Genomic DNA, 18,176 nt, shown 5'->3' with positions numbered 1-18,176 from the left:
AAGATTAATAGTAGTGCAGACTTAGTGAATAGTTTGACAGTGTTGAGGGAATTATTTGTTTAGCAGAGTGATGGCGTTCGGGAAAAAACTGTCCTTGTGTCTAATTGTTCTGGTGTGCGGTGCTCTATAGCGTCGTTTTGAGGGTAGGAGTTGAAACAGTTTATGTCCAGGATGCGAGGGGTCTCTAAATATTTTCATAGCCCTCTTTTTGACTCGTGCAGGATACAGGTCCTCCATGGAAGGCAGGTTGGTAGCCATTGTTTTTTCTGCAGTTCTAATTATCCTCTGAATTCTGTGTCTGTCTTGTTGGGTTGCAGAACTAAATTAAACCAAATTAAACCAAATTAAGGCAGACAATATACATACATACATACATACATACACACACACACACACACACACACACACACACATATATATATATGTGTATGTGTGTGTGTGTTTTCTCAGGTTTTCGCGGGTGTTTGTATGTAGGTCTTTGGTTATTCGGGTCTTCTCCCACGTAAAATTGGAAGTGTCTTATATATAAATTTGATTTATATGCCACCCTTCTCCGGAGACTCAGGGCGGCTTACAATGTGCTCAGCAATAGCCTTCATCCTTTTGTATATTTATACAAAGTTAGCTTATTGCCCCCACAACTGGGTCCTCAATTTACCTACCTTAGAAAGGATATTCACCATCACCCTGGCATGCAGCATCCATAGGTTATGTAATGATTGGTTCAAAAGTCATATTCCATCTGAACGATCACTGAAACACAGGACTGAAGTAATCTATACTCACGATCCATGATGGTGTGAGAAGGTATTGGACAGCCAATATCTTCTTTGAGATGAAGCCCTTTCTTGTCTCTCCAGATAGACGCTTTTAAAGCAAATAGTTACTTTACTTTGACTGAGTTATTGACATAACTGTTGTAACCTTCTTAAAAATTGATTGCATTGGTTTACTCCCAATTACATCTTGGGGAGAGTTACATGTCGCTCAGAGCTGGTGGATGGGAGCAGCCTGTAAACCCTGCAAATAAACAAAGAAATATACCAAGAAACTAAAAATCAAATGTTCCCGTCTTTCTTTCTTTTTTTAAAATAAAAACACACACACACACAAAAGCAGGCAAGTTGAAAAATGCAATCCATTTCTGGAGAGACTGATTTCATACATCATATTCTGCTCTGTTTTAAACTCCATTCTGTTGAAAAAGTCACCATTGATTGAGTGCGTTTTTCACTTTCATACCCAAAGCCTTAGTAAGACCACACCTAGAATACTACATCCAGTTTTGATCACCACATTATAAAAAAAGATGTTGGGACTCTAGAAAGAGTGCAGAGAGGAGCAACCAAGGTGATAAGGGGACTGGAGGTTAAAACATACGATGAACGGTTGCAGGAACACGGCATGGCTAGTCTAGTGAAGAGAAGGACCAGGGGAGACAGGATAGCAGCCTTCCAATAATTTGAGGGGCTGCCATAGGGAGCAGGGGGTCAAGCTATTTTCCAAGGCACCCGAAGGCCAGACAAGGAATAATGGATGGAAACTGATCAAGGAGAGATTCAACCTGGAAATAATGAGAAATTTTCTGACAGTGAGAACAATCCAATAACTTTGGAAGTTGTGGGAGCTTCATCACTGGAGGCTTTCAAGAATAGACTGGACTGCCATTTGTGGTGTAGGATCTTCTGCTTGGGTGGGGGGTTGGACTAGATGACCTACATGGTCCCTTCCAACTCCGTTAAGCTGTAGCCTAATTTACAAATCACAGTAGCTGTGTTCACACAAGATATGGCACCAAACCCAAACAATTGTATGACTTAGCCTGACTTTGGGGATGCTTAAAAGGAAAAGCCAAGGGAAAGAATGTGGTTTGTCCTTGACTTGAAAATATATTCCTATGTTTTGTTTGCTTCGTTGCTAGGAGATGACCCATTCATGGCCTCCGCCCCTCACTGCTATCCACACTCCCGGCAAAGCGGAACAGAACAAATTTACTATCCCAAGCAAGGCCCAGGTAGGTTGAAGAGCAGGCTTGCAAATACGTATTTGTTCAGAGATATGAAATCACAACGTAGTACATTGTGATTTTTTGGACTACGGCTCCCAGAATTCTCTTGGAGCAAAGCAAGGCCATTGGTGATGTTTTGTAGTCCCCCAACCTATCTAAAGGATACTTGATGGAAGGATGTTGAGAGATGCAGCTCATGCGGCTACCTCTGAAGACCGTTACAACATGGTCCAGAATGCAGCCCCTTCTGCAGTTTTGGGTGCCCCTTTATTACACCATGTATCTGGGTTACCCCGTTGCTGTACAAGCTGTACTGGTTTCCAGTTTCCATCCAGGTGCAGTTGAACAAGCTGGTTCTCACCTTGGAAGCCCTGCATGGAATGGGGGACAGGTTATTTGTAGGAATGTCTCTTCTGGAGGACATCTGCCTATTCTACCAGATCAAGGGTCAGCAACCTGGAGCTCTGGAGCCGCATGTGGCTCTTTCATCCATCTGCTGTAGCTCCCTGTTGCTGGTTGGCTCTACAATTGATAGGGCTTTCGGTTAGAACAAGTAGAGGAAAAAAGATGCTGTGCTAGGAAGAGACTATGATGGGGGAACCGGACTTCCGGTCGGCTCCAGAACTTAACGGGGCCTTCCGGTTAGGACATTTGTGGCTCTTTGAGTGTTTAAGGTTGCCGACCCCTGCACCAGATTATTCCATCTGTGAATTCCACTGAATTCCTTCCTTCCGTCTTTCCCTCTTATCCTTTCTTTTCTCCTTCTTTTCTTCCTTCAACTTCCCCTTCCTTCTTCCCTTCCTCCCTCCCTCCCTTTTTCCTCCTTCCATCAGAACCACAGATTCCATTCAGGCCCATCAGTGGTTTAAGCATCAGGCTGGTAAGCAGTCATGAATACACGTCCCTCTTATGGCAAACGTGGGGACTAATCTTTCAGAAGATATAGCAGACCTGAATCCTAATACCTTGACGTCTTTGATGGATTTCTTGAGATGGATGCTGGAGCTTTCAGCTTTGATCCTCCCTACTTGGGGACATCCTGAAGAGCAGGTGCCAGATTAGCAAGCAAGATTGGCAAAGTTCTCATTAAATATCAAGGACACGGATCTTGGGAATAGGAGGATATGGACAAATGCTTGAATATTCATCCAGAAGTGAGATGGCGTTAGATTGGATTGTTAACATTTTAGTGGGTTAACTTCTTTGCTAATGTGTCCATTCTGCAGTTAATCTGACATGTTCCGTGGATAACTTCCTGAACAACGTTGACATTTCTTTGTTTCCATTTGTAGGATTGCCAGCATCTGACCTCAGGATACCCTGCACAAAGTAAGTCTCCTGTCCTGGAGGTAAACCAACATACTGCCACTTGATGCCCTCTAAGAATGCTTGGACCCCAACTTCCACCACTATCCTCAGTTGGTGGGATTAGAGAGAGGACAACTTCTCTAAACCATCCACTCATCTCTTGATCTGTCACCCCATAGAGACAAAGGATGGACGTTTCAGCTCCATCCGACAGAAAAAGTTAGCTTTTTTTTTTCCTCAAAGAGTTTTTATTTTTATTTTTCATAAACATATTTAAATGTACAATCTTTTATCCATCATTTTCCATTCATTTTAACTTTCATTTTTAGTTGTTCGGCGCTGCTCTCTTTACCATTTACCCTCCTTTATTTTTACCACAACTTTTCCTCTTCTCCTCCCCTTCCTCCATCTCTTCCTACTTTCTTCGTTCTTCCTCTCCTTCTCTTTCCTACTTCCCCTTCCCTTCCCCCCACTCCTCTCTTCTTCCTCCCTTTCTAACCCTCTCCCCTACTCCTCTTTCTCCTCCCTTTTCTTCCTCTCCTTTTCCAGAAAAAGTTGGCTTTTGCATGCTCCTCTACTTTTTAAGCATTCCTTTAATGACCGTTTGAAGTTAAAACAGCACTGGGGAAAAAAAGCGATTTATGATCGTTTTTCAATCTTATGACCGTTGCATCATCCCCATGGTCACATGATCAAAATACGACCTTCTGACAAGCAAAAGTCAGCGGGGAAGCTGGATTCACTAACTTAACACCTCCAATGATTCATTTAAGGACGGTGGTGAGGAAGTTCGTAAAATGGAGCAAAACTCACTGAACGCTTGTCTCGTTTAGCAGTAGAAACTTTGGATCAATTGTGGCCGTCATTCAAGGAGTACCCGTGATGCTTTGTCACATGAGGGCTTGTTTTGAGAGAGATTGAGGGATGACATGCTGTTGCTACAAAACCTAAGGCAACGGATGTGACTTTCATTTCATTTATTTTCAGAATGGAACGAGCCTACCAATAAAGTTGCAACCAAATCTGTGCCACAGAAATCGTAAGTATTTTCTCTTTACTGACACCTTGGTACATTTAAAGGATGAAGTTGATGTGTGTCTACCATTGTTTGATCTGGGTTTTGGCGACCTGCTGTTGGGTCACTCTTTCTGTTGGTTGAAAGCAAATCAAGGCAATGATGAGTGTCTTCTTGCATGATGACACATGATGAAAGTTGCCAGCCATCCCCATCAACTGGCTGAATGCTGGTCATATCTCCAGAAGACATGAGTACATTTTTAAATGTATTCAGGAGCCTGAGTGGCGTAGGAGGCTAATGCCTCCTAAGGCAGCATTTAACATCCAGCTGCCTGCAATTACTGCGAGTTCAATTCTCACCAGGCTCAAGGTCGACTCAGCCTTCCATCCTTTCGTGGGGGCAATAAGCTGACTTTGTATAAAATATACAAAAGTATGAAGGCTATTGCTTAACTCATTGTAAGCCGCCCTGAGTCTCCAGAGAAGAGCGGCATATAAATCAAATTTAAAAAAAGGGGGGAAGGGAGGGACTAATGTTTTAAATTTTATTTATCTATTTATCAAAGAAAAATTACAAATTCGAACGAAGAAAAGGAAAAAAAACCCTAAAATGTGACACATTAATGATAGGCACATCAGTCCCTCCCCCAGGACTTAAAATATGGGATGAGGTCTACAGAAGTTAAGTTGGAAATAAAACTATGAAAGTGAGTAGCTGAAACAACTGAATCAGATAAAATTCCAGATTTTGGACAACTCTTATTACAAAAAAACATTTTCATTTTTATTTTTTGTTTTTACAATCAAGTTTAAAGCAGTTGGTTTGTTTCGTTAGACTGAATCTTGCTGGGAAAATGAAATATGTTATGGCTTTTGAGACCAACCTGTTGGGCAGTCCCTGAATAGTTGATATGAGCTATAGCACAAAAGTCCTTGTAGACAGCACCAGAGGTGGGCTTCAAAAATTTTAGCAAGGGATTCTTTGCCCGGTTGCTGGGTGGGCATGGCCATGGTGGGTGTGGCCTAGTCAGTCTCCTGCACCATGGCACGGGAGCATTTTTGCCCTCCCCGGGCTCCGGAGGCTTTCCTAGGGCCTCCGGGAGGGTGAAAATGGCCTCCCCAGACTCCGAAGGCCCTCTGGAGGGTGGAAACCAGCCCGTTTTGGCCTTCCTGAACTTCTGGTAGGCCCATTTTTTGCCCTCCCCAAGCCTCCACACGCGTCCTGCACTTACCTGCATCCAAAACGGGCCGTGTGGGGACTCCTGGGAGGGGCGGGGCCATCCAGGAGTGGAATTTGGGGGTTCTCCAAACTGCACAGAATCTTAGCTAGAGGTTCTCCCAAACCCCTATGAACTCCCAGCAGTTGGATAGCACCGATGGATGGCAGGACAATCCTAGACCAAAAAGATTCAGGTGTTTGGTGAAAGAAAGACCGAATCTTGCTGCAACTTAAGAATCCTGTGACAGGACTGTGATTCCATCTCTTCACAATTTCTGTAGCTTACCAGACTTTTATTATTTTTCTCCCTTTTCGGCCTACTGGGTCTGCCTGAGGGCAGAAGTCTGATTCCTTCCTTCTCGTTGTTACCTGTCTTAAAACTGCCTTGTATTGGAGAATTCCCCGGCATGTCAAGGGAACCCAAAGCATAGACTTAGAATGTCAATCATCTTTTGCTTCTGGCGATGGGGATGTTCTGGGATTGTGGGCTTGAGCAGACAGACTCGATCCATTTGTGTTAATGTTTTTTGATAGGCAGACTAGCAGTCAACAAGAAGGAAATAAAGCACTCCCTGTCATTTCTATTTTGCCGTGTTTTACAAAAAGAATACTGATTTGCAGTGGGGTGAGGAAGGATAACCGTCTTGAAGGGGAGGTCGGCCGGGGATTCAAGGTGTCTTCCTGACTTTCACTGTTGAACCGTGATGCCGTGTCACAAAGAAACACATGGCGTTGCTTCGCAGAGAGTTATGGATAGTTATTTTATTTAATGGGCTTGGCACCTTGGTGCCTCCAGGTAGTAAATTTCACAGCAGTTGGCATCTATTGAAAACCCACACCCACCCACCAATTTAAATAAGAATATAATCTTAACATGTAGCACAAGATTTAGGGAAAGGTAAAGGTTCCCCTCGCACATATGTGCTAGTCGTTCCCGACTCTAGGGGGCGGTGCTCATCTCCGTTTCAAAGCCGAAGAGCCAGCGCTGTCCGAAGATGTCTCTGTGGTCATGTGGCCGGCATGACTCAACGCCAAAGGTGCACGGAACGCTGTTACCTTCCCACCAAAGGTGGTCCCTATTTTTTCTACTTGCATTTTTTACGTGCTTTCGAACTGCTAGGTTGGCAGAAGCTGGGACAAGTCATGGGAGCTCACCCCATTACGCGGCACTAGGGATTCGAACTGCTGAACTGCCAACCTTTCGATCGACAAGCTCAGCATCTTATCCACTGAGCCACCACATCCCCACAAGATTTAGGTAGCCAAAGCTAAAATATAGACCTGTTCTTATTTCCAGCATCCAAGAAAGATCTTTTTTTTTTTTTTTTTTTTTTTTTACTTCTCTTTATTCTGGTGATGAATTGTTTGGGCATTTTCAGAAAACCTCTGCTGAGGAATTGAATGCATTGAGTTTGGAAACCATGCCTTGTTCAATTCAGCTGCCCAGCTTATTGGGAGCTGTGTTGATATGACTTTGATGGATGTGACTGGCCTATGTAGCTGCCTAACATCTGGATGGTGTGATGGAAAGTTACTGCTCAGTGCTGTACTCATAAAATCCCATTTGTTTGCTAGGCATCCTCCATTCTTCCTTAGTTTAGAAAATTTGGGGAGGAGGAGGAGAAGGAGAAGGAGAAGGAGGAAAGAGAAAGAGAAAGAGAAGGAGAAGGAGGAGAGAGTAAGAGAAAGAAAGAGGAGGAAAAGGAGGAGAAGGAGAAGGAGGAGAGAGAAAGAGAAAGAAAGAGAAGGAGAAGGAGGAGAGAGAAAGAGAAAGAAAGAGAAGGAGAAGGAGGAGAGAGAAAGAGAAAGAAAGAGAAAGAAAAAGAAGGAGAAGGAGAAGATTTTAGGTCCCGGTCCGAACCGGGAGCATTTCACCCCTGACCTGAACACTCTATCAGATCTATTTCAACCATCTTGATCAGGATTCGCCATTATCAACCCTACAAGAAGCCCTTATTAAGAGGATGCTTTCATCAATCTTTCAAACATTCAAATAAAAGAAAACCATTGGCCATTATCAGCTTTCAGCAATAATTGGCACTAGATTCTCAACCTTGAAGATTGAGTATACTTGTGGGAAGCCTGTTGGAAAATGGAAACACACTTCAAGATCTTGAAGGCCGCGCTTGAAGGAGATGTCATCATTTCATTGTGGAGCTCCTTCACCACATCAGAATGGATCATTTGGGAGCCCTGAAAGTAAAACAAAGCCACCAAAACAGCCACAACAACAATAAAAATCGGCAGTGTCTTTATGAGTCAAATTAAAGGTAATTCATTCTTTCAAATGCTTTGACAGGATCTCCTTCTGAAAAGCCATCAGGAGGCATCAAGAGAGTTTTTCACTCTGCACTTTTCATATCGGATAATGTGACAAACAATCAATAACGCCATTCTGAACATTCAAAGCAAAATGTAGCCTGAAAGTTAACAAGGAACATTAAACAAGGCAAATGTAGCCAGGAGTGGCATTTAAATTCCCTTTTAAGCCTCTGAGCATCAAACTTTTTCTTCTTACTTGCTTCCGTGCTGTTTGTCACCAGAAATAACCAAAGGAATACAAAATCTCTCTCTCTCTCTCCCTCCCTCTCTCTCTCTCTCTCTATTTTTTTTTTTATTAGAGATGTATTATCGTTATTAAAGCAGTTTTATGAGAGATTTGTCACGTCGGAGTCTCCTGGCGTTAGGATCTGAACGATGCCGTTGGAAGCTGTTCATAGTCTACCTCTCGTTTTCAAAGCTAACAAGAGAATTTGCCAATATGTAAAGGGGGACGCTGTATGTAATATGTAAAGGGGGACGCTGTAAAAACCTGCTTTTCATGTGGTGATTTATTTGATTGGGTTTTAGCTGGGGGAAAAAAAAATGTGGAAATATGAAACCACGCCTGAAGAAGAATCCGTCGGCTGAAGTCCCCTGCGCAACTGTCCTCACGTACTTCTGTTTTCTTGAAATTTATTCTCAAGGCCGCCTATCGGACCAGATATTTTACAGTGTATGAAATCCCCACAGATTTGGTGTCTTAATCCTGGATGTGTTGGGTTCCCGTGAGGAAAGAGGATGCCCTCACGAAGGAGTTGTGAGGAAAATCAAGGAGAGAACCAACCTAAGAAGAAATTTCCTGACAGAACAATTAATCAGGGGAACAACTTGCCTTCAGAAGCGGTGGCTGCTCATCAATGGAGGCTTTTAAGAAGAGATTGGACAATCATTTGTTTGAAAGGGCATAGGCTTTGGGGGTTGGACTAGAAGGCCTCCAAGATCCCTTCCAACTCTGTTATATCTGTTAAAATGGCTGCCGAGGACAGTAGCTATGTATCTCCAGAGGTTGTCTCTTCAGAGATGGAGAGATCCCGAAAGATATATTCCCACTTCATAAATATACACCCATTGCCCAGAATAAGTTCACCAATGCAAGTATAATATTAATAAGCAGCTTAGGCAACATTTATTGAAGACAAATAATTAAGATCATTGTGCCTTGGCAGATGAAGCCATTCCTCAAACTAATTTCCAAATGAGCCTCTTAATTTGTTTTCATTATTTAGTGGCTCACTTGCTTTTAAACTTTCCCATCAAAATAAAATATTTGCTAGCCTCACCTAATAAATGGCCTGCTCTCGGGATGTTTATAAATTACGTTAAAAGATTCTGTGACAAGAGGAGGGGGGGTTAATTCGGTTATATGTTAACAACCAAGTCCTGAATAATTTATATCTCTGGCCTGAGCAGTGTGTTAAATGGGGCGAGAAAAAGAGATCCAGCTGAGAGAACACATATACAGTCCAATTTTATGATATATCACCCCAAAACAATTCATACCGTTAGCAGATAAAGAGGCTCCCTATTTGAAGATATATTTGTATGTGGGAATCCCCTTGAAGGATCAGGGGAAGTGATACTGCATAACAGGTTGTTAGCTCTTCTTTTAAAAAGGTAAAGGTTCCCCTCGCATGTACGTGCTAGTCGTTCCCGATTCTAGGGGGCAGTGCTTATCTCCGTTTCAAAGCCGAAGAGCCAGCGCTGTCCGAAGATGTCTCCGTGGTCATGTGGCTGGCATGAATAAACACCAAAGGTGCACACGGAACGCTGTTACCTTCCCAACAAAGGTGGCTCCTATTTTTCTACTTGCATTTGCTAGGTTAGCAGAAGCTGGGACAAGTAACGGGAGCTCACTCCATTACACGGCGCTAGGGATTCGAACCGCTGAACTGCCAACCTTTCGATCGACAAGCTGAGCATCTTAGCCATTGAGTCACCATGTTCCTTTCCAATAAAGGTAGAAGGAGCCCACAAATACATAACAGGCAAAGAAAGAAATTTAAGGAGGCTCTGTCCTAACATATCAGGCTGTTAAAAGTGATGAACTATTTTTAGGCCTGCAAAAATTCTGTTCATGTAAGCTTAACAACAAAGTAAAATTAGTTCATCTGGTCATGTTTCCTGTCTGATTTACCTGGAAGGGCTGACAGAATTCCCCAACTGACTCCATGGTTAGTTACTAAAAGGAATTGAGGTATCTGAAGGCCAACTGGCTGGAGAATTAGTCAAGATGGTCAACTGGAAAATTATAAATGTTTTTGCACTTCGATCTGTATGAAGTCCTGGGAATTCTCTTATGGAATGTGAGATGTTAGGGGAGCTTTTCTCAAGGTTAAGTCCCTGCTTTTCATAATTGTGACACAAGGCGGCTTACAATGTGCTCAGCAATAGCCTTCATCCTTTTGTATATTTATACAAAGTCAGTTTATTGCCCCCACAAACTGGGTCCTCATTTCACCTACCTTAGAAAGGGTGGAAGGCTGAGTCAACCTTGAGCCTTGGCGAGATTCGAACCTGCAGTAATTGCAGGCAGCTGGTCTTAATAACCAGCTTAATAACAGGGTGCCTTAGACCACTGTACTACCAAGGCTCTTTTGATTTGATTTGAGAAGTTGCTAAAGTATGCTCCATATGTGATCCTCGTTCTTTTTAGCCCTTGAATCTGAAGCATTGCACAATCTTAGTTGATATAAACTTCGATCAAACCCTTCCCATTCATCGAATTTCAAACTTACTTCCTGGACAGAATGTGGAAGAGAGAAAGGAGTTAAAGGAGGAGGGGAAAAAAATTCCTAGAGAGAGAAAAATAATGCATGGCTTCACTTTCTTTCATACCTAACTACACTTGGCATGATTAAATCACACTCATGTTTAACTTATGCCCCTTTTTTGTATGTATGTATACCCATGCTTGGTCTATCCAAATCAAATATTAGAGAATCTTCTGGAATTTTTTAATCGGTTCTTTTAACGTACCGGATATCTTAATTGTGTCTAGAGGGGCCTTTGTTCTAATATTAAAGAGGAATGGATGCTCCTTATTACCTTGGTTTTTAATACCAGCTCAAAATGCTAAAAAGCTACCTCGGCAATAATGCCTTGAAAATGAAATTCTGACACTGTGCCGGGTAAGAAATATAAAACCACAATTACAGCTCCGAACTCTGAAGAAACATTGCTTACAATTGTCACAGACAGATTCTTAATTGAAATAATCTGCTTTTCTCCGTTACTTTGAAAAGAAGAAAAAAAAAAGAGAGAGCGGGGAAAAAGGAAAAAGGAAGAAGAAAGGAAGAAAGGAAAGAACAAAAGAAGATTATATCTCGGTTAGGTTAGCTTTTAAATGAAAACGGCTGTGGTTCCAAACAGAAAGAACGAGTTCTGTAGCATGAAATTCAAATCAGCCCCAAGCTCAATTTAAGGGATTCCAAAAATAAATAAATAAATAAATAAATAAGACTCGGTGAGGTGAAAGCAACAAAGCTGAATGACAGAAACATGGCTCGAGAGTTAACATTTATTGAAAGTGTGGTTGCATTACGTCATGCAGGTTAGAGAAATCTGAAGGACCATTTTTCGTCTTTGAAGCGTGTAGAGGGGGTTGCCTTCCAAATCTAAACAAGATGAAGGCAGGGCCGAAATGTGATTGGATTTCACATGCAGCAAATGTGGTTTAATGCATCTGAGGCCCCTAGTTGCTCAATTCTGATGTATGGCTCTAGATCACTGCATTAGGACCTAGTTGGATTGAATCAAGTCTTTACGTGATAAGGCCATTCTCCAGTAGTGCAAATGTTTGAGGAAACCCAGGATAAAACTCACTAGAGAGTACAATTGAGGAAAGATCTAAGTCCCATAAGATACAGTAGTGGCCAAAATTGGGGAACCCTTTTGGGAAAAGTATATTTTCTAAAACTAGCTAGTAACACCACTTTTTTTGGAGTAGTACCATAAAATTATATATCAATCAGGGGTGAAATCCAGCAGGTTCTGACAGGTTCTGGAGAACCGGTAGCGGAAATTTTGAGTAGTTCGGAGAACCAGCAAATACCACCTCTGGCTGGCCCCAGAGTGGGATGGGAATGGAGATTTTGCAATATCCTTCCCCTGGAGGGGGTGGGAATGGAGATTTTGCAGTATCCTTCCCCTGCCACACCTACCAAGCCATGCCCACCAAGCTACATCACACCCATCAAGCCATGCCCACAGAACCGGTAGTAAAAAAAATTGGATTTCACCACTGATATCAATGGAAAGATAATTTAATGAAGAATGTAATGCAATAACTTTTATGAAGGATTTGCTATTAGAATAGCAGTTACAGTGTGAAGAAGAAAAGTGAAACACGTAGAAAAAATGAGACATACAAAAATTATCACCATGTCAGTTAATGCTTAGTTGGGTAACCTTTAGCATGAATTACGGCCTTACAACATCTTGCCATGGAGTGAACCAAGTCTTTTAGTTCTGCAGCTGTTCTAATGTGAAACCAAGATTGAATGATGGCTTCTAGGAACTGGGTTTTATTGCTGGGTCGCTTCTGACTAACCAGTTTCTTTAGTCGGCTCCATAGATTTTCAATTGGGTGAAGGTCTGGGCTATTCCCAGGCCATTCCAGCAGTGGAACAGGATTATATTGAAACTTCCCCCCAAAAAGTGGTGTTATTAGCCATCAAACCTCAAAAATACACTTTTCCCAGAAGGTTTCCACAAATTTGGCCACTACTGTATATTTCTCTTGCAAGTTTCGTGGTCGAACATTAAATTAAAAGATCAGTGAAAGAAGGTTTGGTATAGGGTCCCATCCTAGGGAATTTCATTAGGAGATCTCAGTCTCAGTAGAATCTCAAGTGAGCTTCCACAAATAGGTTACAGAATAACCAGGATGCCACAACTGGAAGGAGACAACCATTGGGATCTAGCTGAGAAACTGAGATTCTGCACACAGAGACCTTGGTTAATGGCTCACCACAGACACATGAAAGTACACTTACTTTGTGTGCAGAAGGTTCTAGTTTCAGGTCTAACATCTCTGAGTAGGATCCAAGAACTCTGAGGAGCTTCTGAAAAATCAGTCTTGACCCCTCCTGTCATAGGTTAGGTTTGTAGGTCCGTTTCCATTTGATTAACAAATTCGGAGACAAATTCTCCGAACAAATTTGGGTACAAATTCGCTTTTGATGTTTCTTTCAAGATAGAAGATTTCAGGGAAATTCTGTGATTTTGGTACAGCTTGAATTGTCTTCAAAAGGAAATGTTCTTAGCATTATTTTTTTAAAACCAGCTTTTAATGGCAAACCGTTGACATCCCTATAGACTTCATCTGCACAATGTGATACTTATAGCTTGGTCCAGCGGTGAAATTCAGCAGGTTCTGGAGAACCGGTAGCGGAAATTTTTAGTAGTTTGGAGAACCGGCAAATACCACCTCTGGCTGGCTCCAGAGTGGGGAGGGAATGGGGATTTTGCAGTATCCTTCCCCTGCCCTGGCCACCAAGCCACACCACACCCACCAAGCCACGCCCACAGAACCGGTAGTAAAAAATGTTGAGTTTCATCACTGGCTTGGTCCCCATGTTTTGAGGAGTGGAATCTCCAAATGAGATCCATCTTCTGGGAAGACAGACCATAACTATCTGAAAAACAGACAGTCTTCTGTAGTTTGCCAACTATTGACATTATTATGATGTCATCAGCTGGAGGAGGAGCTGTCTGGGTGATTTAAAGAGAGAGAGGGAATCTGGAAGATGACCAAGAATGACACTATTCTAAAAGTAAGTAATTCTCAAAGGGGGCAGATCTTAAGTTGACGGCTAAGGTTGTCTTTGGAGATTGCTCAATAGGTTGATCTTTATTGGATTCAGAAGCTAAGAAGGGCCAGAAGATCAAAGTCATCTACTTCTATACTGTGTGGATGGGACTATGAAATCATCCAGAGTTGAGTTGAGATCAACCTGTTGGTGATATCCTTATTTAGATGGGTAAAGAGTCCTTCTAGATCAGTGTTTGTGAACCTTTTCAGCACCAAGTGCCAAAATGGGAGTGCACATGTGTGCTGGAAACCAGAAGAGCAGCCTCCCAGTGTACTGGGAAGATGATCTTCTTGTTTCCAGCGCATACATGTGCACCGGCCACGAGGCCTTCCAGTTTCTGGCATCCATGCACACACAAAGATCATCTTCCCGGCATGCACATACACGCCAGGCTGTTGCTCTTCCAGTTCCCAGCACTCCTGCACGTGTGAAGACCAGCTGGTGTGAGTGCTGGAACCAGAAGAGCAACGGGCAATGGCTCGCGTGCCCGGAGAGATAGCTCTGCGTGGCACTTCCAGTACGTATGCCATAGGTTCACCATCACGGTTCTAGATAATAGACTTAAGCCCAATCCCTTTATAATCATTCATCTATAGGCAGATAAGCAGAGGTGCGTTTCAGCAGGTTCTGACCAGTTCTAGAGAATCGGTAGCAGAAATTTTGAGTAGTTCGGAGAACCGGTAGTAAAAATTCTGACTGGCCCCGCCCCCATCTATTCTCTGCCTCCCAAGTCCCAGCTGATAGGGAGGAAATGGGGATTTTGCAGTAACCTTCCTCTGGATTGGGGAGGGAATGGAGATTTTACAGTATCCTTCCCTTGCCACGCCCACCAAGCCATGCCACGCCCACCAAAGCCATGCCATGGCCACCAAAGCCATGCCACGCCCACCAAGCCACACCCACAGAACCGGTAGTAAAAAAAATTGAAACCCACCACTGAGTTCAAGGCATCCAATGAGGCATTTGAAGCTTTAGAAAGAAACAGAAATACTTTTATTAGTTCCCTTTGAATATCACCGTTTTAGACTCTCATCTCATCATTCAGATGATCGGAAAAGCGAATGCAGATGAGTGAGTTCCAGGCCAAGAGCTGTTGGACTAGAAGTGGGTAGACCCAGGTTCACACCCAACTATGGAAGCTCCCAGGTTGATTTTCATCTAGTCACTCTCCACCGAACTTACCTCACAGGGTTGTTGTGGGGAAAATAATCAAGTCTTGTGCCATATCCATCATCGGATGTTGGCAATCATGAAGGCGATCCTATTTTTATCAACAGCCGCACGAAAAAGTGCTGTTGAATTTTGTCCAAACCAGTCCCTTAGATTTTGAAGCCATGATGTTCTTCTTATGCCTGGACCTCGTTTGCCTTCCATCTTTCCTTGGAGGATTATGTGAAGGATGCCGTATTTTTTCTGGGTGTCGCATCACATGTCCCAAAATATTCTAACTTTCGCTTTTTTATGGTTTGGTGATTTCCCTCAGCTTTCAGAGGCAGTTTATCCCCTCCTCCTTTCTGATTTTGTCAACCAAGACTTGCATAGAAGTTACCAAGTAAGAGTATGGTTGCCACCATTGAGTAAAGTCAACTGCCAATCTAAGTAGAATTGGGCAACTGAATCTAGCTGCTGTTTTAATTCCTGCAGTGTGATAGTCTTCTACACTGTGAGCTGTGTGGATAAATAGAAATGGTGTTTAATCCCATCACTTGGCTCTGATTAGAGCGCAAGGTCAGAAGTGACACAAAAAGCATTCGGAGATTGTTGGGTGTCAGGCTCCGAATTGTTTGCCTGAAAATGCTAAGTTGTAGTACATGATTCCAACTGACCTAGTTGTTGAGGATCATTGTCGACAACCAACCCTAAGTGTTTTATGAACTAGGCAATCTCTTTCAATAGCCGACTGTTTGCTCAACAGAGAGAAAGCCTCCGATTTAATGCTCCGTATCTTCGCTTCCACTGCGAAAGCTGAACCATCAGAAAACCGGGAGAAAAATCAATGCCTCTGAACAGTGGTGCTTGAGAAAATGGCAGCAAATAGCTTGGCCTGCAAAGAAAGAAAAGGAACCATTCAGATTCAGGAACTAAAATCTGACAGCTCTCTCTGGAGGTGATCATAATGAATAATAATAATAATAACAAATAATAATAACAAATAATAATAATTACAACAATAACAACAAATGCTCTGTTTTACATATTGGCAAAAAAGAATCGGAACACAAAATACAAGCTGAGTGGACACGACCTTGTAGATGACATTCACTCTGTCAAAGACCTTGGAGTACTCATCTCTAATGATCTAAGTGCCAAAGCCCACTGTAACAACATCGCCAAAAAGGCATTAAGGATTGTAAACCTAATCTTGCATAGCTTCTTCTCCGGTAATATTACACGACTAACCAGAGCATACAAAACATTTGCTAGACCAATTCTCGAATACAGTGTCACCATAACATTCTTGTAATATCAATAAACAGTTGCCTGGTGTCTCAATCCAGTTTATCAGTTTTCCAGTTTGGGAAATCTACATTTAAGCCAGCTCACTTTGGTCACCACACTATAAAAAACATGTTGAGACTCTAGAAAGAGTGTGGAGAAGAGCAACCAGGATGATTAGGGGACTGGAAGCTAAAACATACATTGAACGGTTGCAGGAACTGGGCCTGGCTAGTCTAAGGAAGAGAAGGACCAGGGGAGACAGGACAGCAGTCTTTCAATATTTGAGGGGCTGCCACAGAGAGGAGGAAGGAGTTAAGCTATTTTCCAAAGCACCCGAAGGCCAGAAAAGAAATAATGGATGGAAACAATCCCTTCCAACTCTGTTTCATCATCTGTTTCATATACATTAGATCCAATCCCCGCCCGAATGTTGTCATTATTTATACAGCCACTGCCGCTCTCTAGAATGGCGCTCTTGCTTGTTTGAAAAACAATACTGGGAATGCACCAGAGACCACGTCGTTTACACACCCGCCGTAATTTTGCCTTATGCTCCAATTTTGAGCCTCCATTCAAATGACTGAAAATGCAGCCAGCAAGGCAAGAGTCTATGCATCATATTTTTTTAAAAAAAACAACAACAACAACCGCTAAACAAACACAATAAATCCATTAAAGCATAATGGCTTCCAAATGTGACAAATTTGCCGATTAAAGCTCATTGAATATGCATTCAAATGATGGATGGGAACAGCTTGAAGGGCTATTAGAATCTATTGGATCAATAACTCTATCCCCTCCTCTCGCCCCGCACTCTCTCTGGATTTGTGCAAAGGAGAGATCGGCGGGTTGAAAGTTTCTGCCTATTTCCCCCCACCCCCCCCCCAAAGGAGCCGAGGTGGCGCAGTGGTTAGAGTGCAATACTGCAGCTACTTCAGCTGACTGCTAGTTCAGCAGATCAGCGGATCAAATCTCACCGGCTCAAGGTTGACTCAGCCTTCCATCCTTCCGAGGTGGGTAAAATGAGGACCCAGATTGTTGGGGGCAATATGCTATTTAGTATACTGTCTTTGGTGCAAGTCGCCCAGAGTCCTCGGAGAGTGGGCAACATAGAAATATGAATAATAAAATAAATAAATAAATAAATAAATAAATAAATAAATAAATAAAGGAAAGGATCAAATCACCACCCATTTTTTTCAAAAAAAGACAATTAGCAAGTGCAAAAGAGAGCAGTCGATTGTTTATAGCCTTCTTACACAATAGCATTGTCCAGGGGTGGGTTCTACTTACCTTTACTACTGGTTCGCAAGAGGATCGCGCGAAGAAGCTTCTGCAGATGTGCAGATCGCCTATGATGACATTCAGGGCAGTGGGCGGAGCCTCCTGCCGGTTTTACTACCGGTTCTTGTGAACCGGTCAAAACCGGGGGCAACCCACCACTGGCATTGTCCCTCCTCCTAGATCACACTTAACCATGAATGGTTCCAATCAGCAGTGGGTTTCAAAAATTTTTACTACAGGTTCTGTGGGTGTGGCTTGGTGGGCGTGACATGGCTTGATGGGCGTGGCTTGATGGGCGTGGTAGGAGAAGGATACTGTAAAATCTCCATTCCCTCCCCACTCCAGGGGAAGGTTACTGCAAAATCCCCATTTCCTCCTGATCAGCTGGGTCTTGGGAGGCAGAGAATAGATGGGGGCGAGGCCAGTCAGAATTTTTACTACCGGTTCTCCGAACTACGCAAAATTTCCACTACCGGTTCTCCAGAACTGGTCAGAACCTGCTGAAACCCACCTCTGATTCCAACTAATTCCTCAAATTCTTTGGTTCAGAAGTAGATCGAAGACACACATGGGTAGGGAAACTTCCCAGATTTTATTAGGAACTTCTCCAGATCCAAATCGTGATCCACGATGTGCCACCAAGTGGCAAACTCAATGCTTAGCTTGGTTGAAATGTAGTAGCCTGTGCCGTCAAGCAGCCTGAACAATTTTTCAGCCTCCCGATAGTCCTTGCTTAAAGATGGGACATTTTATGTTTGGAGTTATA

At 42.8% G+C, this 18,176-nt stretch overlaps 1 protein-coding gene across 1 annotated transcript in view; it reads left to right on the top strand.

Moving 5' to 3' along the window:
- Positions 1 to 18,176, top strand: part of AFF2 (ALF transcription elongation factor 2) — a 159,473-nt gene that overhangs the window by 58,233 nt on the left and 83,064 nt on the right. The window contains 3 exon segments of the mRNA XM_070951779.1: positions 1,922 to 2,014; positions 3,301 to 3,337; positions 4,304 to 4,355. Of these exon segments, the coding sequence (XP_070807880.1) occupies positions 1,922 to 2,014; positions 3,301 to 3,337; positions 4,304 to 4,355 (182 nt within the window).

Source organism: Pituophis catenifer, unplaced genomic scaffold, assembly GCF_029215685.1.
Source record: "Pituophis catenifer annectens isolate HBS135680 unplaced genomic scaffold, rPitCat1.0.hap2 SCAF_11, whole genome shotgun sequence".
NCBI lineage: Eukaryota > Metazoa > Chordata > Lepidosauria > Squamata > Colubridae > Pituophis > Pituophis catenifer.
Note: the sequence above shows the minus strand (reverse complement) of the source record. Positions and strands in the feature narration are given on the sequence as shown.